Source organism: Gymnoscopelus microlampas (assembly GCF_963454915.1).
Source record: "Gymnoscopelus microlampas genome assembly, chromosome: 18".
NCBI classification, from domain to species: domain Eukaryota; kingdom Metazoa; phylum Chordata; class Actinopteri; order Myctophiformes; family Myctophidae; genus Gymnoscopelus; species Gymnoscopelus microlampas.
The window spans coordinates 17244808-17269807 of NC_139955.1; the positions used below are offsets into that span (position 1 = coordinate 17244808).

Genomic DNA, 25000 nt, shown 5'->3' on the forward strand with positions numbered 1-25000 from the left:
TGGATGTTATTGCAGCTGTTATTGTTTTATTTTCCCTTTGGGTGCATTTGGAAATAAACCCCCTCGTTCAGAAATTCTGAGCGTTGCTCTCTGGGAGCAGTCAGTGAATGTGCTGCTGACACCTCCAAGTGAAAGGACTCCATGGAGTGTATACTTAACACCCATCCAAAGGATTACAATGGCAACGTTAGTTTGATTGATTGATTGACTGAATACTTTATTAACAGTTGCAATTAGTACAGTGGTACGATACTACAATGATTGTTAAAAGGATTGTGGTCCTGGCCTCTGTATTCAATTCATCGAGACATTTAAAGACATACAATAATATACGGTAATAAACGAGACATCATCAACACTAGTTGCAATAAACTTATATGTACAGTAAACAGTTGGGGGGGTCGTCATTTCTGGTGTTAAGCTTAGAAGACTTCTGGGACCAGTTACATTGCTCATTTATGGCGGTTTTGAGTATACTGTATCTATTCTGACCATTCATAAATTAACTCATATCAGAGCACTCTATGACATCAACAGAGCGTTTTGAAATCGGAGCAGATTTTCAGAGCATATTACCGAACCAGGGTTGCCATGTCCGCTTATTACAAGCGACTTTGGGCTTGTTTCTCTGTAAAGGTGCTTGTAAATATTGGTAGTTGCGGGTTGCGTTTTTTTTTGGGCTTGTTTCTTAAGTGTAGTTGCTTATTTGGGATTGTTTCCAAATACTTTCAGGAAAATGTTTTGTGCCAGGGAGCATTTGTGTTGTTAGAATGTTTCAAAAAAGTTCAAAATATTCCACATTTTATTGCAAGAGTTTTTGAAAATAGCAGATCTACAAGCTCACAACGCGTCGCAATGCGACGCGTTGTGAGCTTGTAGATCGGCTATTTTCAAATAGCATTTTTCTCGCGCACAATCTGGCAACGCTGTACCGAACGCACCATTCACCATGAATACCTGGAGACCTCGATCTTCAGAAGCCATGATGCTCATTCAGCACACAACAGTGACTGCATCCCTGTGCCGTGTTCAAGATGAGGCTCAATCAGTGGCACAGTGTTTTGACAAACCGCCCCTCCCCTTAATAATCCTCCACTCCCATAATCTCTCTACGGTGTCCTCAGACGAGCCCTCCATCGGCATTTCCAGTCATCTCCATTTTCTCCACACACCTGGCCAGCTTGTTTGTACTTTCCGCACCGGCATCTTTCTTTAGCAAATCCACGTAGGTAGGTTTGGGGCGTTCCGCTTGATTGATGCCGGTGTGTTGGGTCCCACATTACAAGCTTGCTGGCAGAGTTCCCGGCGTCGATGGCAGTGACCAGCTAGTATCATTCTCCTCTGATTTCTGTGTCTAATTGTTTTTTGGGGAGTACAGTGTTTATTCGATAGTACAGTGGAGTGAGACAGGAAACAGGGAGAGAGACGGGAGTGACATGCAGCAAATTCACCGCCGCGGGGCTCGGGAATCGAACCTGCGGGACACGCTGTCAGGCATCAAAACCTATGTGGTATGTGCCTTAACCTGGCCATCGGCGCCCCCTCCTGATTGCTATCTTTGATACACTTGATAGCCCCTCAGACGCTTGTTGTTAATGTGTTTGTCCTGTTTGATGTTCAATACCATGGTTGCGTTCTGGTGTAGCGATCATCCAGGGAGCTCTGTAGGGCTCCACAAAGAGTTTACCTTCTGGGCAATATGGGCAATACTAATTAACATGAATTGGAGTGTTACAACATATGAGATAAAAGTGTCCTCCAGTCATGTGGTCGAACAGCAGACCACTCTTAACTGTGCATGTATGCTACCGATACTCCAGGATTATCAGACATCACAAGCTCTCCCCTTCTCTTCATCATGAGAGGAAAGGAAGCCGAAGACGGCGCTTTCACTCACATTGAAATCGTTACCGATTTGGATGTTTTATTGACTTTTGTTTTGACAAGTCCAGTTCTCTTACTCCGTCTACCCCCCCCCCCCCCCCTTCATCTCCACTTCCACCACCACACCAGCTCCATGTTGATCTGTCCTTGTCTCCCCGTCCCCACATGTCATCTTTTTTTTTCTTTGATACGGCTTCTTCTCCTCCTCCTCTCCCTACCACTGCTTGGTATTCTGGACTGGGAACACATGCACCATTGCAGATCCATCAGCTCCGATCGGAATGCCACACCACGGCTCAGGGAAAGGGGAGGATGAGAGGGAAAGACGAGAGAGAGAGAGAGAGAGCTGTCGGGGGGGAGGAGGGGGGGGGGGGGGGGGGGGGGGCGTAAGGAAGAGCATGTGAGGGCAGGTCACTGGCTTGTCTGCATCCTTCTGGGACCGAAGCTTCAGACTGACAGAGAGAGAGAGACAGGGAAAAGAGGAGGAACGTGCGGACGGGGGGACGGGGGGACGGGGGGGTTCTAGAGAGATATTTTCCTCTCTGAAAGGCCAGATCTTTTATTATCCATATATCTGTAGCTCTCCTCATTTTGTTGGAACTTACCTGGCGAAAGCCTGACCGATATCATCTGGTTTGGCTGATATATCTTAGCCTGGAAACCAGACCAATCTGCCATGCAAAATGAAAAAAAAAAAATAGAAATAACCCTCTACAGATTTAGTCTGCCCTGCTTATTTATGATTGGATTTCCCTTCCCCCGAAGTTGTGGGACACCAAACAGGGCCCAGTATGCAAATATGTGGCGATTTCAACACCAGTGGCATTTTTTTTATTTCGCCCCTTGGAAATGCAGGCTCCACACAGAGATTCCAGGCTAATATCCACGCAGTGATATTAGGGGGTGCACCTCACTGGGGGGGTGCACCTCACTGGGAGGTGCACCTCTCGAGCCACAAGGCCTTGTTTTCAAATTGCACATATGCAGGGCATGGTCAGTATTGCTGCTGTTGTTGACAGATGGATTGGATTTACAGAGAGTGACAGACCATTTTCCCAGGGTCTGTTGTCTGTGTATGTGATTGCAACTGTGCGTGTGTGTGTGTGTGTGTGTGTGTGTGTGTGTGTGTGTGTGTGTGTGTGTGTGTGTGTGTGTGTGTGTGTGTGTGTGTGTGTGTGTGTGTGTGTGTGTGTGTGTGTGTGTAAAGCGGACACAGGGAATTACCTGTCAGACTGTGTTAGTGTGGGACAGTCTCATCTGTCCCCCCACTGGGCCACCATGACCCACACCTATCCCCAGATCCCCCGTCTGTTAACCACTTCAACCCTATACTCGGTTGACCGGAGTCCCTCAGGGCTCTGTACTAGTGACTCTTCTGTTTTGGCTCTACATTAGATATATATCTACTAAATCTGTTCTCCAACTAGCCTGCCCCCCCCAGGGCTGTAAACAACTCACTGCTACAGTGAGCTTCACAACGTCTCCTGTGAGTGGCACCCCTGGTCCCCCACCTCATCATCAATTGTTTTAACCCATTAAGACCCGAGGCCGATTCTACAGATGCCTTCTAAATCACTAGTTCTCACACTTTGAAGATGTTTTCGTTATTTATTTTTTACTATTTTTTTTTACTATTTTTTTTTACTATTTTTAAAAACATTTTCAAATAGTTCAACTAGCCCATCTACATCGACACGTTGTGAGCTTGTAGATTGGCTATTTGAACTATTTGAAAATGTTTTTAAAAATAGTAAAAAATGGCAAAGAAGTTTAAGTTTTAGGGATAATGGGTAAGGCGCCGGCGAAAATAGGACCCATTGGCTTCTTTGTGATTCATGCATTTGGCTTTCTTTTTGACGTACTGTACGTACCTTTGTCAATAAAATATTCAATCGATCAATACAAAAATTAAAAAGGTTAATTCATAATGCGCTTTTCCCCCTTCCTAGAAATTAAAAGTATTTGTCCTTGAAATGTAGCGTAGTGAAAGTCATGAGTGCCCAAAAATACTTAATACTCAAGTAAAGTGCAGAGACTCAAGCAATGTACTTAAATATCATACTCAAGTAGACAAGTAAATGTACTTTGTTTACTGTCTGCCACTGTTAATAGTCAGGGTGGGATGACAGTGTAAAATGGGTGAAGGGGTGTCATGGTTAGATGAGCGGTTGAAGTGAATATTAAACTAGAGTTCATGTGTCATCCAATTTATATTTTTCCTCCGTCTCTCTATCTCTCTGCCAGGCTGGTATGATCCGGACCGGGCAGGAGGAGTTCTACATAGAGCCAGTGGAGCGGGGCGTGGCCGTGATGGAGGAGGACGGAGGAGGAGGAAGGACCCACGTCATCTACCGCTCCTCGGCCGTGAGGAGAGCGCCCGTCAGCAACGCCGCCGCCAACCTCCACTCTAGAGGTCAGTCATGTTGCACTGTATACGGCACTGGGAAACATAACTAACTCCTAAAGCAGCTGACCACTTAACCCATCTGCTTAAAGGTTTCATCACATGCTGGTTTACAAAACATTCAAAGTCTTTGTCGTGGTCCTTCAGACGTCTATTAAAAGGTTTTAACAGAAAAACCCACTCCAGTGAGCCAAGGCAGGTTTTTTTCCTCTCTATGTTCTGAGGGCTTTTCAGCTGCAATGAAAAAAAAACTATTTGCCTGCGGGTGTCGCTGTTGAGGGATTTTGCCTGTCAATCATCGCCTCTGCTCCGCCCCCCCCCCCCCCCCCCCCCCGCAAATTAGAAGGATATAGGGAGGGGAGGGGTGGGTAGGAGAGGGGGTGGGATTAATGGACTGTGACGTCAAAGTCCACGGGCCAATCACAGCACTTTTCTGAGCCTAATTACAGCTTGGTGTGTGATGTACTGTCAAAAGGATTTACACCTACACACACACACACACACACACACACACACACACACACACACACACACACACACACACACACACACACACACACACACACACACACACACACACACACACACACACACACACCACACACTCAAGATATGTCCTTGTGTCACCGGACTCTACCGGAGAGAGTGAGGAGTGACATGGAGATGCTGCTAGGTTTTAACCCATTCAATCCGGGAACGCATCTGTGTCATTTTACCATTTCTTTGGCTATTCAAAAATGTCAGATCTACAAGCTCATAGCCCGGCACTGCCGGGCTATGAGCTTGTAGATCTGATATTTTTTCAAAAATCTTTGAATATATATATATTTTTAAAGCAAACATTTTCTCAAATCTTTGCTTCGAGGGGGTCCCTGGAGCAAAACATTTTGAGATGGGGGTCCGCGGCCAAATACATATCTAAAATTGTTTTCTGAATCCTAACAGCATGTTGCTATATCAGTGGTGCTCCAACTTTTCCATATCAAGGACCCCCAAAATGATATGTATTTGGCCACGGACCCCCATCTCAAAATATGTTGTTCCAGGGACCCCCAGAGACACAGATCGGAGTTCAAAATGTTCGCTTTAAAACATAAACATATTCAAAGATTTGCATACATTTTCCACGAGTGGCCCGCGCTATGAGCTTGTAGATCTGCAATTTTTCGAATAGCCAAAGAAATCTAAAAATGACACAGATGCGTTCCCGGATTGAATGGGTTAAAGGGCTATTGTAGTCTAGTAGTCTGCTGTATTGAATGGGCGATGCAGTTGAAAAGTGGAGATATGTTGCATGGTACACTTGGAGAAATGGCGGTGGCCCTCGAGAGATCTCTCAATTATTCACACAGTGGCTGCTCTTCCCGTGTGTGTGTGTGTGTGTGTGTGTGTGTGTGTGTGTGTGTGTGTGTGTGTGTGTGTGTGTGTGTGTGTGTGTGTGTGTGTGTGTGTGTGTGTGTGTGTGTGTGTGTGTGTGTGTGTGTGTGTGTGTGTGTGTGTGTGTGTGTGTGTGTACGCGCGCATGTGTGTGTTTGTGTGCGAACATGCGTGGCAATAGGTTGCAGAATGACTTGAAGCTCAGTGGATTATTCTGGCTGAATGCTTTTCAATCCAAAATGAAATAATTAGAGGCAGATTCCTTAACATGTCAGTGTTTTTAAATTCATCTGCTTTTATTTATCTGAAATTGAAATATGAATTGTTTTCACATAGTCTCCTTTTGTGTTTTCTGTCTGTACAGTAACTGTGTTTTTTAGCTATGCTGCTGTCTGTCTTGGCCAGGTCTCCCTCGAAAAGCAATTGCTGATCTCAATGGGACTATCCTGGTTACATAAGGTTAAATAAAAAATGGATCCTCTGGGACTTTCATGAATACTGCCTCCACCAGAGTTAGAGGCTTATGTTTTCCAGTTGTCTGTCTGTTATATTATGTCCAACTTGCATTCATGTTTGTGGAGAGAGAGAGTGTGCCTGCCTGCGTGCGTGCGTGCGTAAGACTGTGTGTCATAATCTTCAAGTGATTATCTATCATTTACCTAAAAGTCAGAACTGACATTGATGTGTAAACATGAAAATAATACATATACTGTACATTTCACAGGGATTACTGGCAACTGTTGTTGACTTGCGTCAGCATATTGCATAAAGTCTGTCTTTCATACGATTGTGCAGTAACATTACAAGATTAATCCCTCACTTCTTCTGTCGTGACAAGTCCAAATAAAAAGAAACGAAACCACAAAATCCAGTTAGAAATGAAAGCATCACTCTTCTTCTTCTGGTCTGTGAAAAAAAGACGTCCAGGAAGAGAGACGTTGCAATGGAGATTAATTGCCAGCCTCCAGCACAACAAAAGGGGAATTATTTCTCACAAGGAAGGAGCTCCAGCAAACGTAATGAATTCTGGCATGGGATTCTGGCCAGAGATTAGTGAGCACAAATGCCACTGTGTTACATTTAATTACAATTCTTGTTCTAAGACAACAGGGAGGGTAGTTGTTCATGTTTTAACCACTCTCAACCTGGCGTGCGTCCCTATTTTGGGTAATTCATGTCTAATCTACAAGCTCCCAATGTTGTGAGCTTGTAGATAGGCTTCCGAAGGTTTCCGAAGCGAGACGGCACAATCTTTGTCAAATAGTAGCCTACATGAATGACACCAATCACATCGTCATGAATGGAATGCGTTTGTATATTAATTTAACCCATTACCGAGCAGTGCGCGTTCGAGTTACACTAAAGTAAAGCAAGCATGTATTCCCCGTGAGTCACGGGCTGCCGTGACGCCACGTAAATAGCCTGGCAAGTGGCAAGGCACTCATAATCTGAACGTTTATGGAGTGATTGATGAATACGTATCCATCCGATTGTTTACGAAACAGTAAAGACATGCACTCATAAACACAGTTAGAATTATGAAAATAACTAAATGTTTAAATTACAAAGTGTCATGTGGGATTTGGTGCACCTCCTCAGTGGAGCAAAAATCTGTATCGTAGCGTCCAACCTGTCTCGCTATGAGACGCTGATGAGTCAGGAAACGATGTATTTGATCTCATATGTGTGTCCAGATGTGAACGCGGGACACAACATGAAACAGCATGACTAGATCAACTGCTGACCCGTGGTTTCCAAACAAATGTAAGCGTTCCGTTCAGCTGATCATTTAATAGCTGTAGACACACCATGAACATGGACGCTACACACCTCTTCAGTTGCGCATTATTGCTATTTTCTACATTACATTTTTACATTTTTATCCCGCGGTTTTGTAACCCTTGTTTTACACCCAGTGCCAATTTTCTAAGTGATCCTGGGCGCTACACTCCCCTCACCAGCCTAGGCAGGCCAGGGCCGAGCTCATGCCTCCTTCAATGCATGAGAGCCAACTGACCTTCTTGTCACCTGACAGGGGAGAGTTTCCCTGGTTGGAGGTAGCGTGTGGAAGGAACACGTTATTCCAGCCAGTTCCTTTCCCCTCCATCAGGCGCCCCGGCTGTCATGGGGGAGGCCGTATGCATTATTGCTATTTTCTAACCAGCCAATGTGTACATAGCCTTTGTAATGAAAAGATTGATAGGCTATTATGCATTTGTCAGACTTCACACGAGAGTGTGTGTTTCATGGTGTGACTATACCAACATCATTGTCTTGTTTCTACAGCTATTAAATGATCAGTTGAACGGAGCGCTTGCATTTGTTTGGAAACCACAGTTGATCTAGTCATGCTGTTTCATGTTGTGTCCCGCGTTCACATCTGGACACACACATGTCCAGACACAACCATTAGATGTGCATAAGAACTGTGTTCTATGCTGAAGAACTAGTAAAGAACCACCAAAGAACCATAAAGGGGGCTTAACAGGTTCTTTGTACTGCAGTGGCGCTATGTAGCAGCACCTCAACCACCCCTGATGAACTGCTGAAGCCCTGCGTGTGTGTATAGTATAGATCCTTACGGTCCATTTGGTTCCATTTGTGCACAACTTTGAAGTTAATTGAACACTGGGATATAGGGTTGAAAACCGGCAGCCAGGACCAGTGGTCCCCGTGGACCGGCGTCGGACCTAACTGTTTAAAAGAAGCTTGTGTGTGTGTGTGTGTGTGTGTGTGTGTGTGTGTGTGTGTGTGTGTGTGTGTGTGCGTGCGCGTGCGCGCATGTATGAGAGATGATTCCCTCCTATTCTGAGCAGACTACTCGGATGCCTAATAATATACAGTGCGAAAGACAGTTTCCATAGGAACGCCCTGATGAGGACAAACTGTACTGAAGTAACGAGGCCCGCTTCACAGGGCTGCGGAATATTGACAATAAATGATTTTGTGATATTTTCATAATGACATCAATCACAATATTTTCGCACACCACCCTTTCGACATAATTAAGCAATAATACGCGAGAGGCCATTGTGTATTGTGATTGTGGTAGTATACTCACGATACATCAGCACTCGATTGTATCATTGTATTTATAACACGGTTGCCGGCATAATAAGTTTCACCGACAATTGAAAGAAACCAGAAGCCAGGAAATGTTGTTTAAACAGTTATAACATGTGCCGTAGCAGTGGGCCATCATCAGTATGACACAGAGAACTACCAGTGCTTTACAATGAGTTTGGCCATGTTATAATAACAGATTTTGCACTTCTCGTGGAAGTAATTTTGGTTAAAGTTATTTTGGCAAAAATACTGTGAAGGTAATTAATTGCTCAGTGTTTTTTGGAAACTATTCTTTTGGTCTGAATTCTTGGGCACTTACAGTGTTTAACTGTGCGTGATCCTCCCAACGGCTGAACTGCTGGAATGAGCAGCTTTTTTTTGTCGACTAAAACTATGATGAAAAATGCTCGTCGACTACCTTTTTTCACTGACCAAAACTAAATGAAAACTAGATAAAAACTAAGCTATGATTTCTTCAACAAATAAATACTAGACTAAAATGTTAGGGAGGGACTAGTGGAAAAGAGATCCAGTAGAACTAAAAGACAAGTCATTTTATGTTTGGTTGTGCTCGGGTGTTGCGCTCTGAATATAGCAGATCTACAAGCTCACAAGCTTCTACATCGGCTATTTTCAGCATGCGACCAAGTGTAAAATCAGGCATTACGATGCCATCAAGGCACCGGCAAAACATTTTTGACGCCAAAATCAACTGTAGATTTAGTCGACTAAAATCCTATGATATTTAGTCGAATAAAACTAGAGTAAAAAAAAAAAAAATCAGACGACTAAAATATGACTAAAACTAGATGAAATTGTATTCAAAAGACTAAAACTAAATCTAAATTTGCTGTCAAAATCAACACATCATGCACTTGATCTGATACCATGAACATGGGGGATTGAACTTTGAGAATGTTGCCAATTTCAATGATCAGTTATTGGTGCAACCTGTCACCGACACTACTGTACATACACACTACTGTACATACACACCATGCAGCTCGCACATGCACGCTCACGCACACGCTCACGCACACATGCTCATGGAACCAGGTGTGTTTCCTTTGATCCTCCATGTACGCTCGAACACACACACGCATGCAAGCAAGCACACACATACGCACGCACGCACGCAAGCACACACACACACACACACACACACACACACGCACACACACACGTGCACACACACCTCCTACTGTTCCCTGTGGCTTTCGAATCTGCTTTCCTAATGAAGAGTGGAGTGTAGATCAATAGTGTAGGAAAGAACAGGCCACAATGTGTGTGTGTGTGTGTGTGTGTGTGTGTGTGTGTGTGTGTGTGTGTGTGTGTGTGTGTGTGTGTGTGTGTGCGTGTGTGGATGCGTGCACGTGTATGTGCCCGGGCAAGCATGTAGTTAGATACAATTTAAAAAAATAAAAATGAAAATGAATAGACTTATAGGATGACCTGTGTGTGTGCATGTGCGTGTGCACGTGCGTGTGTCGGCGTGCCGCTAATTATGGCTTCTCAAATGCATTTCATTTTCACTCAAAAAGGATTCTGGAACTCACTTTTCAGGCGTATTTTTGTTGTTGTAGGCTACTTGTCTATGTTCAGTGTTCATCTAAAGAACCTGTGACTCTGAGAGTGTGTACATATGTCACCATATGGACCTGGAGGTGGTGCCTTGTGAGGTAGAGCGGCCATCTGTGAATCAGAAGGTCCCCGGTTCGATCCTCGGCTCCTCCAGGCTTTGTGAGCAAGACACTTAACCCCCAACCGCTCCCCTCTGCACTCACTCGGAGCAAGCCACTGCTGGGTCAATGCAGAGAAGTCATTTCCCCTCTGGGGTTACTACAAATCAGTGGTCTAAAGTAACTAAGTACATTTACTTTACAATTTTGAGGTAGTTGTACTTTACTTGAGTAACTCCAATTTCCAATACTTTTACTTCTACTCCACTACATCTCGGATCCAAATATTATACTTCTACTCCACTAGATTTATTTGAAAACTTTAGTTACTAGTTACTTCGTAGTTTTTGATTATTATTACGAAACGTACATTAACCACTTCAGCTCTATATACATTTCGGCCATTTGAACATAGCCGATGTACAAGCCCACAATGCGTCGCATGTAGATCTGCTATTTTCAAAATATTTGTATACATTTGAAAACTTGAAATGGGACATACATTCTGCATAATGAGTACTTTTGCTTTTGGTACTTTAAGTACATTTTGATGCCAATACTTTTGTACTTTTAAGTAAATGTTTAATTCCAGACTTTTACTTGTACATTTACATAAAAAAAAGTACACAATGACATTGTATAAAAAATACAAAATAAAAATAAGATGACAAAAACAGCCAAGATTAATTCGATTTTTAAACGTTCTCAAAACTTTATTTAATTGCTGGTGTATATCCAAGCTGTTCCATTATCTTTTTGAGTTTGAGTTAAACATTCAGAGAGATTCCTAGGAGTGATTCTGAGATGCTTGATGAATACGGAACATTGTGAATAATAATTAATAATCAGTTAATCATTTCTGCAGGCCTCTTTAGCCGATGCTGCATAAGGAGTGGCTGGTTATTGGATGGTGGACTTATTTCCTGGTCTAAGTCAGGTTGATGGAAGTTATATTTAGCTGGATATAGAGGAGAAGGATAGAAAGACAGATGGAGGAGTGAGATTTATAGTCTTTTCTCGCACCATGAGCTGTGAATCATAGTCCTCTATGGAGAGATCAGGTTTTATTATTAATGTTGCACAGTTTGTAAATTAATTTTCATGGCTATAGAGAAAGAGGGATCACCTTTCTTTTCTTTTTTTGCCAAGCAGACAGAGTTCTATCCCTCTATCACTCTGCCCCCCCCCCCCCCCCCCCCCCCCCCCGCTCCTGTATAACTAAATGTCTTATCCCATCCATATGTATCTTATCCCAGGCAATGACGGCCAGGGGCGGAGATAATGTTTGTGTGTGTGTGTGTGTGTGTGTGTGTGTGTGTGTGTGTGTGAGTGTGTGCGCGCGCGCATGCGCACGCTTGCCAGTGCAGTGTTAGGGCACTGAGATATGGCCAGACAGATGGACCACCATGGGGCTTTTACCCCACAATCCCTCTCACCTACTCTGTGCTACCTGGACTGCGCTCACACACAAAAAAAATTATGTGGAAAAATAATATCTTAGAAAAACTGCAATTATGTAATAAGACTAAATTCTTTTGATCTTTATTTTGTGGTGTTGTATCTGTGTCTCTGCGTGTCTGTGCGCTGCTGATCTTGCATACTATAGAAGGCCAAGGACCTCAATTACTAGCAATTACTCAATTTTCAAATCAGTCAATGACAACTTTGTTATTTGTGTAACTTAAAAACCGCAGGGCAATTGTCCCTCCAGGCAATGGGATACGTAAGGCTATGGAAACTTCCATTTCCCAAGCAGCCATTCTACCTCCTGAGCCACTGCTGCTCCACTCGCCTAGCCTGGTAAACCCTCCCTCCGGAAATCTCATTTCCATTTGATTCCAGGAGTGAGTCTGGCATGAAGGCTTTTATGGGCGTTTCTAGCGCATTACCAAATAACCGAGCCTATCAGCGTCATCGCTCATCGTTCTGTGATTGACAGCGACAGTTGGCCAATCAGGTGGCGAGTTCGAGTGAGCCCGAATGAAGCCGAGTGCAGCCTGAGTGCAGCCGACAAAAGACGAACGGCAGCCATTGTTGTTTGTGCGAGTGCCTTCACTTCTTACTTTCGGTTTTAAAACGCTCTCAAACTTATTTTTTGAGGCACGGAATTTACTTTTAAGATATCGTTTGGATAGAATGTAGTTGTTTAACTTCATATATGTGGTCAAGTAATCATGACAGAGCCTATTTAAAAATACAAATTTAGAGAACCGGCAGTGACACGCATGTATCCGAATAAGGCAACCTATTTTGGGCATGGCCGTCTCAAAAGTCCCGGTGCGTCACATTAGTCGGAGGTGGTAAAAATTAACTGCTGATTGGCTGAAGGGGAACAACGATCATTGGCTGATGGGGTTGTCAGTCAACGGTATTACTCCCGCCCAACTCCAGCCCACAGCCAATATTGCAGAATGGGCGATCATGCCAGACTCACTCCTGGAATCAAATGGAAATGAGATTTCCGGAGGGAGGGTTTACCAGGCTACCACTTGCCATCTACCTACCAAAATTCTCGCTTCCAGAAAAGAACATTATCTTGGAGCTAACAACATGGTGCATCGTTATGTGCCTTGAAGATCTGCTCTTTTCGGCAATCGACACCATCGTGCAATGGAATATAAATTGAACCATATTGTGACTGTGAGTGAAGGCAGACTCTGTAAGTTTTAGCTCTGAAATCACATCTTACAAACAACTATTCCTTCACTGTATATTGCTCAGGGAAACAATATGTTTTGCCAAGGGCACTTTACTTTAACAGTGCACATTTCTAGCTTCAGAAACCTCCCAGCAAGACTACAGGCTGCTACAATCTGGAAAGATAAATGATACAGGACCATTATGGCATTATCTACTTACTGAATAAATAAAGGGTTTTGATGTTCAAGATATCTTTTTTTCTGGGTGAGGCCGGCTTAATTTGTGTCCCTCCCATGAATGTTTTCATGAGAGAGGACAAGGACACAGTGATGGTATAGTCTTCTGTTATGTTGGTCTTTTTGGACAAAACAAAAAAACTGGACCTGTCAGCACCACAAATTCAGACATGTACTGGTACCTTCTATTATCTTTTATACCGTATGTGACTGTGTGTGTGAGCGTGTGTGTGTGTGTGTGTGTGTGTGTGTGTGTGTGTGTGTGTGTGTGTGTGTGTGTGTGTGTGTGTGTGCGTGCCTGCGTGCACAGCGTGCAGGTGTGTGCATGTGTTCCTTCATGGTCAGACTCCTCACCTGTTACTGAGCTCCCAGTGGGTTTTGAATTGAGCTGTCACACCACTACCATTGCACAGAGCAGGGCTGTGTGGATAATGACAGGGTGCGGCCCCGGTGACTTTACACTGACCCACAGTTTATGGGCTCTATTTTGGAGCAGGCGGATTGGCATGAGGTGTGCAGCGGATAGGCGGATTGACAATTCCGGTGTGGGAGGAGCAGTGCAGGGGGGGGGGGGGGGGGGGGGGGGGTGGGGTGGGGGGGGGGGGCACTGCAATTTTGGGGTCAAGGGGACTTTTGCGATTTAGGCCGTCCACTTCCCCACCTGCTTGGACCAGCTCTACTGGTGTATCCGCTGCTATTTTTGTCACAAGGTTCCAATTAAACAAATGTCTTCTAAATCCCAACAGTATTCTAAAAAAACGTATGTTTCTATATCAGTGGTTCTCAAACGTATTCATGTCAAGGACCCCCAAAATTATATGTACAGCATTTGGCCACCGACCCCCAAGCAAATATTTGAGTTATAAATGTTCGCTTAAAAAATATATATTCAAAGATTTGCACCAATTCTCTCGATTTTTCAAAAATAGCAGATCTACAAGCTCGTAGTATGAGCTTGTAGATCTGATATTTTTGAATAGCCAAAGTGTAAAATAATGCTTTTTAGCTCAAATCAAAAAGTGACACAGATGCGTTCCAGGTCTTAATGGGTTTAGTTGGTGGAGGCACACCCAGAAAGACTTCTTCAAAATACAGACAAAGAACTATAGGTATGTATATGTACAGTACATGCATACTACTGTATATAGGCTAGCTAAAAGGGGTACGTATGTAGCTACATATGTGTGGCTACAATAATGTGCAGAGGAGCTCCCAAGAGGTTGCTTATGTTCTGCGCTAGCATCAGTTATGTAACCAACCGAAGAGATGGCGTGTGACTATCCACATGCCGTGTTAAATGTAGCACTCTTAAGAGAGCTAAGGAAGTCCCTGCTGTTGCCAAGTACTCTTTGCTAAATGTACTTGCTCGAGCAGACTTGATATTTGACATTGTTATCTCGTGTTAAACTGGCCCCAGAGCAGCCACTCTCACTATCACAACAGCATGTAATATCATGTACTGGAGCAATGTTTGTCTAAAGAGGATGTAGTATTATGGTATCTGATTCAGCAGAAGCTAATGCAGCCTCGCATTTACCTTCCTCACTGTACTGTAATGACCTCTAGTCCCTTCATACAATACACATTTTCAGGGGAGTGCGTAACCGTATCATCCTGGGAATTTCAAATCAATATTTGTGGCCCAGCGCGACGACAACTCTTTTCAAAATCTTTGCATTTTCTATTTTTTCATTTCATAGGAAAGGCTACAAAATGAGATGTTTCTTATTTAGATTGATCCAATAGTTTTGGACCTTTTTGTGTAAAATTCTCTCCCAGTGCTGGAAATGAGCATAAAGACTTAAACCGACAGAGATAAGACAAGATAAGAAAGACCTTATTGTCCCAATGGAAATTTGTCTTGGACACATACAGTACCTGCTGGTAATCTTATTGTCTCCGCCAGGCCGATTTTTGCAAAACCAATGTTTTGACAGTACTCCTACAGATTTTGTCCAAACATCATGCAAATCGGTACACAGTATCTCTATAGTCATTAAACGAAACGCGTCTTTCAGATTTTTCATATTCCATCCTGATTGGTTCCGTTTTCAAATCATGAACACAGCGTGCGATTTCCGTGAAAATTTGTACGCATATTCCTACTAGGCAGAGGAAGAAATGCCACTTGAATAAGTTCAAATCAGCCTCATGGTGGCGCTATAACAGGCCGATTCACGTTTTTTCCCTATAACTGCACGATCTGCGCAAAACTTTGTATGCACACTCCCTAGATGCCAAGGAAAAACCTTTGCCCTGCATTTTTCACATCTGCCTTTTATAGCGCCACCAGGAGGCCGACTTATGTAAAACTCATTTTTTGATATTACAGATTGTATCCAAATGTCATGCATGTTTTTACATCCAAATTAGCTCACTCTAACTAGTTCTGAAGCAGAGAACATAGTCGTCCCTAAATAAATTAATCCTGAGTACAGACGCAGTCTCTTCTTACTGTAACACCACGCATTATAGCAATCTGCCTCTCTTTCCTCAAGCTTACTCATGTTGCTAAATGTAGACAGTATGCTTGGGGTGTACATATATGTAATGTAATATGTAATCCATATGATGAGAATCAGGTGGTGGAGGTGAAGTGTGGTGTGTTTGTGCGTGCGTGCGTGCGTGCGTGCGTGCGTGCGTGCGTGCGTGCGTGCGTGCGTGCGTGCGTGCGTGTGTGCGTGTGTGTGTGTGATGGTGGGAGTTTGTTAAGCTGCAGTTCATTTGGCTGTGTCTGTCCCTGGGGAAGGTTAATTGAATGCACCATAGAGCCCAACCGATATATCAGTTTGGCCGTCATTGTGGTTATTATTTGACTTTTGATTAAATCAGTATCTGCAGTTATACATTTATACCACTCTCAACCTGGTGTCCCTGTTTTGGGCTTGTCATTTTCAAAGGTTTTCAAAAACGTAAAACTGAAAAAGCTAACATAGCAGATTTACAATCTCACAACGTATGGCGAAGCGATGCGTTGTGGTTCGTTGGCAGGTTCGTTGTATAGATCGCCATAGTTAAGCGATATTAGGTCCGACCACGTCACTGAATGCGTGGTACTACAGTATGGAGCTAACTGACATATCTTAGTCCGACATCACAGCCTCCATCTTTGGGCACACTCCATATATATGACTGTCTCGTATTGACGCCGAGATGACACATGCACCGTAGCTAACGATATAAAGGCAAGGGACAATACAAAACACAATGTATCAAGTTATAAAAACAAACAAAATATATGTTTTATTGGATCCGAGCACTTGATACATTTTTTGTATTGTCCCTGTCAAATAAACATAAAAAAAAACCACGTTTTTTATTTTCATAATAATAATATTCCAATATATTCCAATATCTGCCAATTTTTAAGACCAATATTCGAATATCATTTCTGAGGAAAGTTACCAGCCCTAATAGCCATGTACTAGCCATGGTCCGGCGACTATACAGAGACCTTCCCACTGATTCACTTCCACCATCTAGTACTCTGTATCATTGTGAACCACTTGGGTCTAACATCTAGGTTTAATTCCTGCTTGGACACCATTGCAGCGGGTCTTGGCTCAGGTTTACAATAGATAACCAGTCAAAGTATTTGGTTGATTTCAGCATCCTCAATAAAGTATTGGTCAAAACATCGGTAATCTGGTGGTCTAGGTCAGGACTCTGACAATATTGGAATCTGAATCATAAATGTGGCATTGGTCCGGCTCTAACTGAATGAAGTGCAGCCTTGCGTTTCCTCATTTGGCGATGACACCACAGTGCCATGGCCTTCAGCCAGTCATTATCAGCTTAAACAATCCTGGGGGGGTGGGGGTTATTCAAATGAAGGATATTATGCCGTATGAATGTGTACTGCCATGACAGCTGGCTTCAGTTCCCAGGTCTCTGTAGACTCAGAGACTTGGCCACCTCACACTGGCTATACCTAGACATTTCAAGCTACTGCAATGAATGCAGTGAAGAGGAGAGGAGAGAAGGAAAGTCACATAATATGAGCTTGGAGATCTGCTATTCTTAAAAAATCTTGAAAATGTGTGCAAATCTTTGAATACTGTATATATATATACATGTTTAACTCAAATCTCTGCTTCTGCAAAATCAGCACCACTGATTATAACATCAGAAAAACTGTTTTCTTTTTAAACTGTTAGGATTTAGAAGACATTTGTAGAATCCCCAGAAGCAAAGATTTAAAAAAAAGAAAAAGCAGATCTACAAGCACATAGCTTGTATATCTGCTAATTTTGAATAGCCAAAGAAATCTTAAAATGACACAGATGCGTTAACTGTGTGAGAGTGTGTGTGTGTGTGTGTGTGTGGGGGGTGTGTGTGTGAGAGAGAGAGAGAGAGAGAGAGAGAGAGAGAGAGAGAGAGAGAGAGAGAGAGAGAGAGAGAGAGAGAGAGAGAGAGAGAGAGAGAGAGAGAGAGAGAGAGAGAGAGAGAGAGAGAGAGAGAGAGAGAGAGAGAGAGAGAGAGAGAGATTCTAATCACCCATATCAGTGCTCCAGTGTCATGGTTGACATGCAGCATTAGTCTGATATGTACAGATTTATCCAGAATAGGAGAGGAGAGCGAGATAAGCGCGGATGGAGAGATGGAAGCAGAAAACAAAGCCTGCTCATGTTTTCTTATCTCACATATTATGGCTGTCAATATGACCGTAATTATTATATTATTATATTATATTATAAAAACCCAGTTTTACTACCATATGGCACACAATCTGATTCTGTTTGAAACAGTTACACACTGTAGCGCTCAAAACACTTTTAACATTTCTACCTTTCTAACGATATAGTCAGAGATATTGTTAAAGTACATAGATATATGGATCAAACAAACAAGACCTATATTGCACACTGATAAAACTATTTATTTCTCTTCACATTGTAAACATCTGTCAATACATCCATGAATTTCACAGACAAACCCCCCCCCCCCCCCCCTGTCCTGCCTTCACCCTCTCCTTCACTCTGTCCTACTTTCTCTGCCCCACTTTCTCCATCTCCTCCTCTCTCTCTCCCTGTCTGACCCTTGGCCTCTCGGCCACGATGACTTTGAACCGTGGGTCGAGATCTTGCCATTTGTCTGGTGACAGCCCCGTTTAAAGCCAATCACAGGGGAGACGTTGTACAACTTCGGCCTCACATACCGGTCTCCATGTTTGTCTGTAGATGCCATGAGACCACAGGGGGACGTATGTATGGCCAACCTGATCAGCAGAACTCTTTTGAAGCAGCTATTTTAATGAAGGAAATAATGTGTTATGTGTGATATTTGTATTATGGTTCTTTTGGAATCCATGCCTGGATTACATTTTCTCTTTGCTATCTTTGTAAGATAAAGATTGGTTTGAATTCAATACAGATTTATGTATTTGTTGTTAAGAAGTGACACAGAAACAAGCTAGAAACGGGGTATAGAAACGGGGTAGAGAGGAGCGGAAATACGCCAAAACCGATAAGGAGATAAAGAGATAAGGATATGAAAGAAAAAAGGGGACTTGTTTGTTAAACAGCTCCACGCTCCAATTTATTCCTGGGAGGCTGAAGTGCATGCAAGATTAACTGTAGTTTAGCTGTTGACAAGATGTTAAGACCATTAAAAAGAGACAAAGTGTAAACAATTACAGTAATCTTAAAATAACCACTGGGAATAATACATGTTCCACTGGTGTGTGAACATGAAGCCCTTTGAGAAAGGACAAAAAAAAATTATAATAATAATCTGGCATCAGGAGCAGCTTTGGAACCGTGTACCAACACCGCCATGTGGGTTATTTTTAACCCATTAAGACCGGAACGCATCTGTGTAATTTTTTTGGTTTCTTTGACTATTCAAAAATAGCAGATCTACAAGCTCATAGCGCGGCACCAAGTGCTGCGCTTTGAGCTTGTAGATCTGCTATTTTAGAAAAATCGTGAAATGTTTTGCAAATCTTTGAATATATATATATATATTTATTTTTTAAAGCGTTTTTTTTTTACTCGAATCTTTGCTTCTGGGGGATGCTACAAATGTCTTCTAAATCCTAACCGTTATTTTTTTAATGTTGCTATATATATCAGTGGTTCTCAAACATTTTCATGTCAAGGACCCCCAAAATGATATATATTTGGCCACGGACCCCCATCTCAAAATATGTTGTTCCAGGGACCCCCAGAAGAAAATATTTGAGTTAAAAATGTATATATATATTCAAAGATTTGCACACAATTCCACAACTTTTTTTTCCAAAAATGTATATTTTATTTTTGAATAGCCAAAGAAATCTAAAGTGACACAGATGCGTTCCCGGTCTTAATGGCTTAATCAGAGAGGAGATAAACGTGCCAATTACTAATGTTTAGCCAAGCCGCTACGCTGCACTGCAGCGCTTGTTAAAACCTGCTAATTCTGTCCAGAAAAGACAGATGAAGGGGGCGGGGTGGGGGGGAATGAAAAGGAAGGATTCTCTGGAGGTAAGGAGACATTATATTTTATTAGCCTCAGAGAGGTTCTAATCTGCCTTAATCATGGCTTTGATACTGGGGCTGTGATTCCTCCACAACAATGACACACCTTGATGTTCTGTAAGTCAAGGAGATCCCTCAATTTGTTTTGTTTTTTTCTGTGTGTGTGTGTGTGTGTGTGTGTGTGTGTGTGTGTGTGTGTGTGTGTGTGTGTGTGTGTGTGTGTGTGTGTGTGTGTGTGTGTGTGTGTGTGTGTGTGTGTGTGTGTGTGTGTGTGTGCATAAATCTGTTCACACTATACTATATCAGTTTGTGATACACATGGACACATTTATTTTCCTGTTCCATTATTTGCCTCAATCACGTGTAGTGTGTACACACACACACACACACACACACACACACACACACACACACACACACACACACACACACGCACACACGCACGCACGCACGCACACACACACACACACACACACACACACACACACACACACACACACACACACACACACACACACACACACACACACACACACACACACACGCATGGACACAGACGGGCGAGGGCAGCATGTCTGCCGTGTTGCTGTGTCTGTCTGGGTAGTTAAGGCTGAGATTGCCAATAAATAGTGGCTGGTGGCCTTCAGCGGTCGCCAGCGGGGAGAGATTTGTGTCCTCGCATCTGGTTGGCCCAGACCTGAGGAACAGAACAGAGCCATCTCGTTAATCAGGGGACACTCGCTGCTGGGGACACCGCGCAGTGTGTGTGTGTGTGTGTGTGTGTGTGTGTGTGTGTGTGTGTGTGTGTGTGTGTGTGTGTGTGTGTGTGTGTGTGTGTTTATACTATACATGTGCTATATTATATCCAGAGATTGAGACAGCAGTGGTGCTGAGCCAGATGACAGGTGACAGGGTACAAAAGGCCAAAGCAGTGACCATGAGTCTCTCTCTCTCTCTCTCGCTCTCTCTCTCTCTCTCTCTCTCTCTCTCTCTCTCTCTCGCTCTCTCTCTCTCCCTCTCTCTCTCTCTCCCCCCCCCCCGCCCCCCACAAGCCTGGGATGCTCCATGGACTCTAACTGTAATGACATTATAATGATACCTCTGCCAACTACTGTAGCTCCACTTTTCACCCTTTTTGCCGATGTTTCCCAAAACAGACTATAGTCTGTTTTATTTGAAGTCTGAATATCATTGTACAGTATTGTTACAAGACAAAAATCTAGGTCTTAACTATTTACAAACAATACAAATATTATATTTGTTACATAATTGACAACTTTAAATTGCTCACTCGATCCCCGGGTCATAAAACTGTGTGGCATTAAATGGCATTGTGCTACTGCAGTGGTGTAAAGTAACATTTACTCAAGTACTGTACAAGTTTTTATGTACTTTTACTTTATTGGAGTATTTCCAATTGTCTATACTTTTAGTTCTACTCCACTACATCTCAGAGGCAATTATTTGAAAACTTTAGTTACTAGTTACTTTACAGATATACATTTTTATAAAATGTACATTAACCACTTTAGCCCTATTTTATACCTAGGCTATTTGAAAATGTATGTTTTGATTGGGCATATCCTTGTTGCGAGCGGTATCACATACCGAAAATAGCAAGCTCACACCGCGTTGTGAGCTTGTAGATCGGCTGTAATTCTGTGCGCAACACTGCGCTCAATTAAGTATAATCAAGCTTTACTGGAGATGCGGCGTACGGCTAGTGAGGCGCGTCCTAGCGAGACCTGTCAGAATGGGTTTCATTGCACGCATACTGGTTGCACGCATACTGGCTCTTATCAGTGTGATGTCGTCTGTTAAGGGGTCTGTTCTCTTAGTCTTGAATGCTGCGTTCCAGTAGGGCATGCAGGGTGCATTTGCGTTGTTTTCACCATAGTAAATAAATGCTGCATTCACCGATTTTTTTTTATTACCGACGGGTTAAAGGGCAGGGGCTCGAGCCCCCTTTCATATATATGTGCGCGTGGCTGACTGTGTACAGTATACATTCCAATTCAGTTGCAGCACAGCTCCAAAATCACCACTGTTGTGGAACACTGTCTGTTACTCTTCTACAGACCTACTGAAATGAATGGAAGATCTGAACCACAATTATACAGCAGTTAACTGAATAATCATAGAGCTGTTAATAATTATAGACCTCAGACTATATATTTTTGTGTGCAAGCGTACGTGCGTGCGTGTGCGCGCTCGCGTGTGTGTGTGTGTGTGTGTGTGTGTGTGTGCGTGTGTGTGCGTGCGTGCGTGTGTTGTGAGGTTCGATAGGTTTACATTCCTGATATTGCTGACAGTGTTATTACCTGTGTGCAGCTGTTAGACCCTCTGAACTTGAGGTTTACTTTACTACTACACACACACACACACACACACACACACACACACACACACACACACACACACACACACACACACACACGCATGCATACTATAAAAGGAAACATGATTTTAGGCTTGCCAGCTGGTGAATACTAAATGTGTGACTGTTTTTTGTGGAATAAGCGTGCGTGTGAGTCCTTTCCTTTCTCTCCCTTTCCTCTCTTATTCATTTCACATCACCCTACCTTGTCCTCCCCTCTCATCCTCCTTTCCCTCCTCCTCATGCCCCTCTCACGTTCTGTCCTGGAGGAAGCCCTGGGGCAGCCGTGTGTGTGTGTGCACTCACAAACACGTCATTATACTATGTCGCGCTGTGAGCTTGTCCATTTTTGGTCATTTTGGGATTCAAAAATTAATAAATCTGGCCTAAAATAACATGGCTAAAATAGAGACACCAGGGTCAAAGTGCGCGAGTGAGAGCTTTGTTTTAAAATACAAATCCTATAAGAATAACATTGTATCATTGAGCATTCAGAAAGACCCCTTCCCACACACACATGTTTGCATTAACCCATTAAGACCGGGGAAAGCAACCACTTTAACTATTATTTTATACTTTGGCTATTGGAAAATATCAGATCTACAAGCTGAGTGCCGCACTATGAGCTTGTAGATCTGATATTTGTTTTAAATCATGAACATTTTGGGCAAATCTTTGAATATATATTTTTTTAAAGCGAACATTTATAACTCAAATCTTTGCTTCTGGGGGTCCCTAGAACAATTTTTTTTGAGATGGGGGTCCGCGGCCAAATACATATCATTTTGGGGGTCCTTGACATGAAAAAGTTTTAGAACCACTGATATATATATAGTTTTTCTCTGTGCCGCACTATGAGCTTGTATATCTGCTATTTTTCGATAGACAAATACATCTAAAATGACACAGATGCGTTCCCGGTCTTAAAGGGTTAATATACTTAATAATATAAAACAATGATAAATAAAACAATTCTCGCAGTGTCTATTTCTCAGATTCTACTATACATTGGGCCCTCCCAAATATGGTAATACAAGTACTTGCACACACACACACACACACACACACACACACGCACACGCACACGGACACGGACACGGACACGCACACGGACACACACACACACTTTCCATAACTTCTCACAGTTCTTTGCTCCCAGTCAGACGAAGCAGACATAGCCAGCCTCTGGGTTAGAACAAGCGATGGGAAAGGTGATGCGGGGAGTGTTTGAATCAATGAAATATTAATAACAGCAGCCAATTAAACTTAGGGGGAGAGGCGGGGCAGGCCACTGTGTCTCCGGAATCACGGCGGATGGCAGAATAGACATAGTCAGACGGGCGCTAATAAGCAGTGGTGGAAAAAGTGTTTTACTTTAGTAAAAGTACTAATACTGCAATGTAGAAGTACTCTGTCACAAGTAAAAGTATGTTGTTCAAATATTACTTGAGTAAAGGTACAAAAGTATTGGTATCAAAATGTGCTTAAAGTACCAAAAGTAAAATTACTGAAATGTTTGAAAATAGCAGATCTACAAGCTCACAACGCGTCGCATCTTGTAGATAGGCTATTTTTAAATAGCCTAGGTATAAAATAAGACTAAGGTTGTTATTGTACGTTTTATAATGTAATACTTTATATCTGCAAAGTAAATAGTATCTAAAGTTCTCAAATAATTGTAGTAGAGTAAAAGTACAATATTTGCCTCGGAGATGTAGTGGAGTAGAAGTAAAAGTATTGGAAATTGGAAATAGTCAAGTAAAGTACAAATACCTCAAAATTGTACTTAAGTACAGTACTTGAGTACATGTACTTAGTTACTTTCCACCACTGCTAATAAGATGATTTCCATCCGTCACAGCCACCAACGTGGGCCGGCTCCAGGCGAGGTCAGGGACCCCTCAGTCTGTAGAGGGTCTCAGCATGGGGGCCAGGGACCCCTCAGTGTAGAGGGTCTCAGCATGGGGGCCAGGGACCCCTCAGTGTAGAGGGTCTCAGCATGGGGGCCAGGGACCCCTCAGTGTAGAGGGTCTCAGCATGGGGGCCACTGGGATCTGGAGTTAGACCCTGTGCCAGTAGGGAGAGGCGGAGGATTGATTGGCTGTTGATTGGAGCAAAGTGTATGGAAGGGTGGGGGCTAGTGAGAGTGTGAGTTTGTGTGTGTGTGTGTGTGTGTGTGTGTGTGTGTGCGTGTGCGTGTGCGTGTGCGTGTGCGTGTGTGTGTGTGTGTGTGTGCGTGCGTGTGTGTGTGCGTGCGTGTGTGTGTGTGTGTGTGTAATACAAATTGGGGAACACTGCTTTTGTCATTCCCTAAGTGGGGTGCTCAGTGACCCTGAAACCGCATTACAGAAACACTGATTATCCCTCTGCTCTCTCTCTCTCTCTCTCTCTCTCTCTCTCTCTCTCTCTCTCTCTCTCTCTCTCTCTCTCTCTCTCTCTCTCTCTCTCTCTCTCTCTTTCTCTCCTCCTCGCTCCCTGTCTCAACATAGCACAATGTAATTCATCAGGAAAACATGCACTTTGTGGGCTTTGTGAGTTAGGCAAATACACACACACACACACGCACGCACGCACGCACGCACGCACAGACACAGACACAGACACAGACACACACACACACACACACACACACACACACACACACACACACACACACACACACACACACACACACACACACACACACACACACAAACATAGAAATCAATCAAATGAATAGACCAAATACATCTACATTTTAGACACAGGCATTGGCTAGTCAAGGTTGTAATTCCTCCACCAAAAACATAAGACTTGGCGCCCTATTGTGGGCAAGGCGCACTGGCGAGAGACGCACTGGCGTGAGGCACGCACAGGCGTGAGGCGTACGGGCGTGA

At 43.2% G+C, this 25000-nt stretch overlaps 1 protein-coding gene across 3 annotated transcripts in view; it reads left to right on the forward strand.

Annotated features, from left to right (window-relative positions):
* LOC311033738 (A disintegrin and metalloproteinase with thrombospondin motifs 2) overlaps positions 1-25000 on the forward strand; it is a 154278-nt gene that overhangs the window by 64683 nt on the left and 64595 nt on the right. For all 3 annotated transcript variants that reach the window (XM_084041359.1, XM_084041361.1, XM_084041360.1), the window contains exon 3: positions 4129-4297. In XM_084041359.1, coding sequence (XP_083897485.1) covers positions 4129-4297 — 169 coding nt within the window. The remainder of the gene's footprint in view (positions 1-4128; positions 4298-25000) is intronic.